The sequence below is a fragment of the Lycorma delicatula genome, chromosome 2 (genome assembly GCF_047948215.1).
Source record: "Lycorma delicatula isolate Av1 chromosome 2, ASM4794821v1, whole genome shotgun sequence".
Lineage (NCBI taxonomy): Eukaryota > Metazoa > Arthropoda > Insecta > Hemiptera > Fulgoridae > Lycorma > Lycorma delicatula.
The window spans coordinates 104781717-104791588 of record NC_134456.1 but is presented as its reverse complement, the minus strand read 5'-3'; the positions used below and the strand labels follow the sequence as shown (position 1 = coordinate 104791588).

The 9872-nt window shown below is 26.3% G+C and overlaps 1 protein-coding gene across 1 annotated transcript in view; it reads right to left on the bottom strand.

Moving 5' to 3' along the window:
- Positions 1-815: 815 nt before the first annotated feature.
- Positions 816-9872, bottom strand: part of LOC142319066 (transmembrane protein 164) — a 49661-nt gene continuing 40604 nt past the window's right edge. The window contains exons 5-6 of the mRNA XM_075355925.1: positions 4861-4961; positions 816-1028 (exon numbers count right to left, since the gene is read on the bottom strand). Coding sequence (XP_075212040.1) covers positions 840-1028; positions 4861-4961 — 290 coding nt within the window. The 3' untranslated portion in view covers positions 816-839. The remainder of the gene's footprint in view (positions 1029-4860; positions 4962-9872) is intronic.

Genomic DNA, 9872 nt, shown 5'->3' with positions numbered 1-9872 from the left:
TGAGACAAGTAAACTAAAAGATGCATAACTTTAAACTGTGTATGATACAGATCAACTGTAACAGCCTCTAATTAAACATAATACAATTTTGGTAAATGAATAAATGAACCCTTGTATAATTATTGGTGTGATTTAATATAAATTTACATATTAACTCCAGATTGTTGATATAATGCAAACAAATTATAATAAATAGAAAAGTTTGCTTTACTAACACTGGATAAACTAATCTTTACAATATCTACTATCACTCAGTTCCACGCTTACGAGAAATAAATAACAAACAGGTTCGTTGCAATGAGCATTCGTAATAAAGGGAAAATTTATTTTTTTTGCTTGATGAATTAATCACCATGGAAGCTTTTAAAGCTTGTATATGGGAATATAGAAATTGAATTTTAAAGCATATGAAAAATGTTGTGCCTGACCAGGATTCAAACCCAGGATCCCTGTATGAAAGGCTGAGAAGCTACCACTCCGCCACAGAGATCAGCATTAAAGAACTTTTTTTTGTAGTAGCTATGCCTTGTTTATACATTTTTTCTTTTTCTGCTGTAATATGCAACTTAAACAAGATAAATTAAATGTAATATGTATTAATTATAACTACACAAAATTTCAGTAATAACCATAAAAAAATGATTGTCATAAATAAATATTCACAACTTTAAAAATTATCTTAATAGTGTATTACATTGCAAGTATAAAAATAACAAATTCAATATAATAATGAAATACTAAGAGGCAATCACTATCATTAGTATTGTTATTATTATTATTATTATTATTATTATCATCATTAATTTATATTTTCTATAAAACAGTATTATAATTAATCGTTACTCTTTGTGATAATCAGATTTTTCTTTATCTTCCCGATACCAAACATGAGAAATGGCACAAAGTGTCTTGCACATGAGTGGACACAATATAGCTTGATGTATTACAGCTGCCTTCCTATAATGTGGTCCTCTAAATGGATCTCTTACAGCAGGGCACAACATGTGATTCAAATTCACTTGTACTGGCTAAAAAAAAATCACAAAACAAAAGATTGAAAAATTAAATAAATGCTAAACTGTAAAACAATAACAATACAGTAAACAAAATTTAAGTATGAATTATGAAGAAAATATTTCTACAATCTGATAAAGATAGCTGTCAATAATGCTACTTAACTTCCCCAGCATCCATATAGAGTTTAAAGTTTAATCTACTTTCAATAATAATGTTAAATTTTGTTACTATGCTTATGATCTTTCTTACTTTCTTATTAATTCATTTGCCTAATAGAGAAAAATAATATAAAAACATTATACAATGATAAGTAAAACAGTAAATATTAACAATATTAATTTAATCCTTACCAAAGTAATTTGTTTTAATGTCATAAAATGTAATTAAAATACCTCAAATATATATAAAATACTTTATTCAATTTGAAGAAAAATCTAATTTTGTAATAAAATTTGAAAATTATTTCCAGCCTGATAACATCTCATTTAGAAAACAGTAAAAAGTGATAAAAATTTAAAGGGTTTATATCTTTAAGGGTGGAGTTACCCCACCACTGATTAAGTATATTATTACCAATATAATGTTTCAAAAAAAATAAATTGCACAAAATCAAGCACATACATGATCTTATACGGTTTTGCAATATTTTGTGTACTTATATACACATCATTTAGTAACCAAACTATTAAAAAGAATGTAATTTAACAAATATTCCTTCTTTGATTTTTTCATAATTTACTCTTTATATAGAATTAAGATTACATCATGGTAATGTAACTATTATTAGATTTTTTTGTACAACCTGCATAACTTGTATAACCTGCATAAAGAAACTAGCCATGTATCCTGAACTCCTAGCTTCATAAATCCCACTAATGTCATATAACAGTCAATGGTAAACCTTTCAACATTCAAATATTCTGTTTGGCTATTCACTCATACATAAATACCTAGAAAACTAAATAATACAATGTAGTTCACACTGACACCATATAAAATGCAACTGATATTTCAATTTATAACTGAAAATACAGATTACAATTTCTAACTGACAATACTTATGGCTGAGATATATGCAAGGTACAAGGTATAAGAGATACCAGTTAGACTTCTTTCTCTGACTCCAATAATATTCAGTGTGTAGTCGATTGGTTTGATGAACAGAGGGAAGGAAGATGTCACTTATATAGTTGAATATCATTTGCAATTTGATGAGTTTCATATGACTGATGTGGAACAATACGTTGAGCTAAATGAAAGTGACAACAGGAAATCAATTTATTTGTCCGCACTTTTTCTAATAACCTGTCATATGATGTTATTCTTGAGAATGGCTGTGTCATTTTCAGGAGTGACTTGTGTCTCATGTCATCTAATAAAAAAACAACTGCCAGACAATATAGTTCAGAGTTGATAATGAAATATGAATTATAAAGTAAATCATCTATTTATTCAGAGTATCTTCTATTCTGTGGATATATTAAAATCGTTTAATAACAGAAAATTGTATTTAATTAGAGATAACTGTTAACATCATTTATTACAACATAACAGTATTATTGGATATAAACAAACAGTTTGTTTCTTAGTCTCACATTGGACAGATACCTTTATGGAGGGTGCAAATAACAAACTACTAACAAAGTGGCACAAAGCTCTAAATGTTATTAAGCATCTATCAAGCTTGAACTTAAAAACATCAACATAATTACTCATCCTAAATCTTTAACTATCTATTTCATATATATGCCAATTCCTGTTATCTACAATTAGTAAGTTCTATACAACCTTTTATAACCAAATTGAGTAAACCTGGATGTCATAATATATAGCATGCCCAACTATGCTACTTTGTCTCTACAGATTTCTCTCCTCTCCTATTTAATCTTCTGACCTATTCATATTACACTTCATCAATCCACATATTTTTTTAACTTCCCTGAAAAATGATATTTAAAAGGCCTCTATGCTTTTTAGTTCTACTTCACCCACTATCTGTCCATATTTTGCTACCACTCAGCGTTACACTCAACACAAATATTTTAAAGAATATCTTTCTTATTATATTTAATACTGCTAGAGTTCTTTTCTAAATAAAAGGTTGTAGAATTTTGTTTTAATTTATTCTTTTTAATTTTATACATAATTAACAGAATCTTTTAAAATATGGTATATTATGATCCTCTATTTTAATAATATTCCTTTCTTTATTACCCCTTTTCTTAACATGTTTTATTCTAATTTATTTTTAAACTTAATTTCTCTCCAAGCAATAAATCTATGCGCTTCATAATTCCTTTTTTGGTTTCTATCAAAGGAACAATATCAACAATGAATCTTAATTTGAAAAACAATGGAGTTTACATCTTATGTCTCACTCTTTCTTCATTTTCAAAATGTTAATTATTTTTTCCTTATCAAACAGTGTAATCCAAGAATTTATAGGTGGGTTTATTCTCCTTAAACTTGCTTTCAAAATTAATCTGAGCCAGAATGACTCTTTAATATCTATGCTCTTTTTGAAACTGAACTGGTCAACATCTCACACACCTTTTTATCTTAGAACAAACATTCCGTTCCACAGTAAAATGCCCTAGTGAGTATTTATTATGCATGGGATGTTAGACTGTATATGAAACTACCATGCGGTAGTTTTATATTTATCTGCTCCTCTGGTATGATAAATATCTGCTCCTATGGTAAATATTTCATATTTACTGGCTTCTTTGGTATGGTAACAATTAAATTATTTTCAAAAATAATCTAGACACTTCTTTAGTCTCCTAAACTCAAATTACTGACATACCTCTATTAACTTGCTGTTTGTCTTATTTAATCCTGCTTCTCTTGAACAAAACAATCAACCAAAGATACCTTTCTATTGATCATATTTTACTCTACTTCACTGCATCAAAAAAAAACTTTCTTTTATGTTTTACTTTTTCTACTACTTTTTATTTTTCAAGTGCCTATATAATTTTCTGCTTTTATCATCATTAGAATTGTTACACTTCTGTATTTTTCCATCAGTTCTAATACATCTTCTGTTAGTTATAGTCTTTACCAATTGTATCCCTTCTACCTAAATACCTCTTCTTCTGGCTTATTTATTGCCTTTCTCAATCTATCCAAATTTTTTAACTACGTTTCCTGTGATTTCCTATCAAAAATTTTAACAAATAATTGAATTATTAAAATTTTAACTTCACATTATTATTATTAGATTGTCACTTTGTATCCTATTTCTCTGTAGTCATTATTTCTTTAGTTTCTTAAAATTCAACACACATTTCATCACAACTTTGTTTAAGGTGAGCATCTGAATAATTATAGCAATTTTCAAAATTTAGCAACTGAAAATTTATTTAAAAAAAATCATTCTGACAATTGAAAGAATAAAATAAAAAATCATTATAATAATAGATTATGTATGTTTTCATATATAATTTAGAATGATTTTTTAAAATAAATATTCAGTTATTAAATTTTTAAAATTGCTATAATTATTCAGATGCTCAACTTAAACAAAGTTGTGATGAAACGTGTGTTAGAGTTTAAGAAACTAAAAAAAATATGAGTTCAAAGTGATAGGATAGAGACAAGCTAAAATAATAATTATGTGAAGTTAAAATTTTAACAATTCCTGTTATTTGTTAATATAATTTGATGTTTTCAACAATAATTTAATGTACATCAAAAAATGAAATATAGTTAAAAAAACTTTTTTTAATGGATTTTTTACTTATAGTTGACAAAATTATTAACAAGGCATGTCATTTTATATAAGCATTGTTACATTAAAATAAATACAATTTTAACTTTAAAAAAATAAAAAATACTTACTATTGACAATGCCTGCAGCAGTACAAAGTGATATATGATTATAACACCATAAGACACAGCACACCAACTCAGGTCGGATAACTTTTCAGTCTCAAATACACCTGTAAAAATTTAAAATTAATAATGAAATTTAATTCTTTAATATAATGAAAAAAATCTCTTTAAAGTGCTGCTCCTAAAGATGGCATCAGTTTTTTTTTGTAATTGCAATGAAAGAAGAAATGCTCTCTCAGAATTAAAAACAGAGTAAAACTATTAAACTGAAGTGCCATCATAAAATTTCAGGTTAAATAAAAACAAAAAATCTACGCAGGAAAGAACAAAATATATACAAGTTTTTTTTTTTAGTTTATTATAAACCAAAATATTATGTTTTAATAATGAAAAAAAAGTAAATGTGGGAATAACATAATATGCTATGACGATAGACTTAATTTAAGATCTATAAATTTATTAATAAAGGAATGGATTAGTAAAATATAATGAAAACAGAAATATAAACTAATTTGATTACATAAATAAAAATTACTTTTGTCTTTTATTAATTAATTTTACTCCTTTATCCCAGGTAAAACTGTTATAAGTACTACACAAAACTACCAAGAATAATGGAAATAAATGTTTATGTGTATACACTATTTCTAAACAGATCTTCAGCAGACAAGACTTTAGTAAAACTGAATAAATAAATATATAAATAAGCACAGAAGTTTCCAGAAAATGCCATTGTGCTGGTTGGATGAATTGTTAAAATTTTTATTAAAAGCCTGTTATATACAATTCTGTAGTAATTTTTTTACCAACATTCAGACAAAATTGCACTTTTTTTCTTTCTTTTTAATAGAACCAATAATAGTGTCACAAGTAAGCTAGGGTCATTGGATTTCATTATTGGTACTTTATAGTTTTGAATAATTGAATTAATTTAGCTTATGGTCTACCCTTAAGTATTAAATAAGAAGTACATCATCTAAAAAACAAATTCCAAGAATGAAAATCATCTTCAATTTTTATAAACATTTTCATGACCATTGTCCCCTAGGTAAGATAAGATAAACTACAATCCTTACACCAGGAATGATTCTGCAACACCACGAATGTTTCAGGAAATTGTACTTTAAGGTTAAATGATGTGAAGTTGAGATAAAATGTCAAAAGTTGAAGGCCACAATAAATAAATTGGTTCCTGTAAGTTCCCAAAATTAAAAAAAAAAAAGTTGGGTTAATTTTAATTGCATACATCATGAGGTCTAATGGCCACACAGATCAATACTAGTAAAAATAAAATCGGTACTTTAATGGAGGGAGTCCCATGTTTTAGCGTCAGGTAAGGAGACCAATATTATTTCAAAACTTATTTTTCTTTCTTCATTCAATTAAATTCCTAAATTTACTAATAAATTTAGTAGAAAGAAAGAAGAGAATAAGATACACTAAATAGATATTGAAATAAAACAACAAAGAGAGCGCTTAAGAATTATTTACAGAAAATAAAAGTGTGTAAAAAATAAAGAACATGATCTACAAGCTTTGTATTAAGTCTAGTGTTACAAACATCAGTTTAGTTTTCTAAAGCCCAATTTAACTAGTAATATGAGAGAACAAGACCAATTCAAGTGCCTAGGAAGTACAGCAACTGAGGATATCTGTCTACAACAAATGTTATTAACCAATTACAAATTGGTTAGTAAAGGCAGAAGAAGATTTTAACATGGGAGAATGTTACTATGGACCATTAAAAAAAATTAAGGATAAGACCAGCAATATGCTATATATTATGAAGTGTAGAGCACTGTATAGTGCCGACACACGGACCCTAAGGAAGAAGGATGAAAGAAGTTTAGACGTACTTGAAATGTGGATATGGAGAAAAAAGGAATGTGCAAGAAGAGTGGATAAAGTAAGAAATGTTGCAGAGAATGGAGGAAGAAAGGAAAATGCTTAAAAATATAATAAGAAAAATGAACTGGACACTGACAGAAAAGAGAATTTCCACTGAAAACTGTAATTCAGAGTGGTGGATGGAGAGAAGAAAATACTAGATGATAAAGTTAACTAGGATTGGAGAAAGATATAATAACACTACGAGACTGGCAGAGAATTGTGAAGCATAGAAGACTGTAAATTGAGGAACTACCAGATATGTTGTACGAGGAGCTGCCAGAAGGTAGAACAGGACTAATTGATTGATTACTTGTAATAAATAAGTACTGATACATAGGCAAGGTAAATTGCAAATAAACTGTAATCATATTATAATTAAAATACATTTTAGTAAGTTCTACTCTACACCTTTGCTATAAAAAAGTTACATCAGTGCATAGTTAATCTACATCACTCCACAACATAAAATAATCAACAAAGTTCAAATACAAATAAGGCTGAACAATAACTGAAATTAAAAAAAAAAAGATTATTTCAAAAGTAGTTTATATAAAATTTAGTTCAAATATAAATCAGCAATTCAGTTATTAAATAATTAAATCAGTGGGCATAGCTGAAAAAAAAAAATAAAAATAAAAGAATGAAAAAGAAAACAAGAAATAATAAAAAATTTTAATTGACCAAATAAATTGTACTTAAAACTCTATAAAATGAGTATTTTTAACAGTTTTTAGAATATGAATAGAACATAAAAAATAAAATAAATACATGTTATAATTTTACGCGACTTCAAGAGGAAGTGTAAATTTGCTCAAAAACATCCAATCCAAATCGACTTAAATCTCTGATTCAGTCTGTATACAACTTAATGGATTTCTCTTATATATGTTGGATAGAAAAAACCTATGCCAAGAAGGATATAAATCAATCAAAGAGATATTCCTGCACATGAAAAAAATTCAAATGAAGGGATAACAATCAATATTCTTATGTTAATAAACTTTAACAAATGGACTTACTTTTAATAAATTTAAAAATGCAATCCTATAATCATAAGCAACCAATATTGTTGTGGATTTTTATCTCCTATGTTGTTCCACAATGAAGTTTCTGAATCACTATTGATAAAATAAATTTCCTATCTATCTAAAATCCTATTTATTACATTTTTTTTTTAAACTTCGCTTCTAATAAATTAATTTTTCAAAAACCTATCACAAATTGTTTGACTTATGGAGGGGAGGATATCTCTTTGATTGGTTAAAGGTTCAAGTTACCTCTCTCTTTTTTAAAATAAATTTTATATATTCTCTTTATAAAAATATATATTAAGTGCTTTAGGAATTTTTGAGCTAAATTTACTGAAATTCGCTAAAATAAAAATAATTTTCTACATTTTTTAATTTTTTACTTTAAAAACTGCTAAACATACTCATTTCATAGTGTTTCACAAGCAATTCATTTTTTCGATTTTATATCATTTTTATTATTTTTTCCTTTTCATTTATTAATATTCTTAATCTTTTTTTATGCATATTCTTTTTCTGCTGCATCTACAAATTGAAATTAATTATAATAGTTTAATAATCAAAATTACCCAGAAGTAAGGCAAATTTTTGTACAACAAGTTTAGAATGTTGTCTTGATTTCCAATTTAGTAGATTTCAAATTAATGAAAAATACAAATAAATCATGTCTAAAAATAATATACATATTAAAGAAACAACAATGAACTATACAAATAAAAAAATGTAACAATAAATTCTAACAGAGTATGATAAATGGATTAATGTATTAGATTATTCAATGAATGACTAAATGGATCATGTATTGCTTTTTACACCACAAACTCAAAATACATAAAAAATAAAACAAAAGTTTTTAATTTGAAATATTTTCAGTAAATAATACTAAGGAACACTCCAATTCTAACACACACATGCATTATTAAAATTTACAAAATAATGTTAGTGAAATTTAAGACAAAACTAATATTAAAAAGAAGAGTAATCAAAGATTATCAGAGTTAAATTATATTATTAATAGATAAGTTAATTATGTTATCATAATATTAAGTATAATAAAATGATCTTCTATCCTGCAAAGATGTAAATGTCAGTTCATTTTACATTCAAGTAGCTCAGGGAGAAAAACAAATAACCTTTTTCCTTTTTATCTTGGATTCAGTTGTTTTCTTACTTCCAGAGAATAAGCTGTTATAGAAGGTCAGGGTCATATATATATATATATATATATATATATATATATATGTTAATTAGTAGCTTATGTCTTACTTGAAATGTCTCTTTAACATAACACCCAAACATTATATTAATCTAGTTCTTTTACCTACTTCACCCTAGTTCTTTCTAGTATACCTTACAAGTTATTGGATTTTGCCAAAATCTGTATGAACTACAAAGACTGTAAGATGAGGTAACATTCTAAGAATATATTGTTAATGAATAACAATACAAAAAAACAAAACAAAAGATTAAAAACCAACAGAAAGAGAAATGGCAACATATAAAAAAATAACAAAGAAAAAACTAGTACTAAACTAATATTGCTGGAAGATAATTGAGAAAAATTCATAACATGAGTTACTCAAAATTACATGAAAAGAAGAAAAAAAAACAAATTATACTTTATGCAATCAAAGCTGCTAAAGTGCATTCAGAAAACATAGATGAACTAAACATTTTAAATTAAAACCAAAAAAATAAATAAATTTAATCAGTCTCAATAAATCACATTTAAAAATCATGAAACTTTGTTAATGACAAAATAAACTACAGAGTGAATGATGTAACTACAATTTATAACAAAATGTTATAAACATCTAAGTAAATAATGTATTGGGATCTAGAGAAAGCAACATGGTCAACTGTATTTCCTTACAAGTTATGATAAACCAAAAATGTTTCATGTTTTAACATTTTGGAGACCAAGTAATGTTAAGTATACATGAAAATATCTCTAACAATTAAACCCACATTTAATAAACCAGTTCCCAGATTCCATTAAGTCATCAAAATGGCACAATGTCAGATGCAGTTTCTTTGTGTGTTAACAGCGACAGGTATGAACATGCATGTATGAAGTAAAAATATGTTGTTTTGAAAATC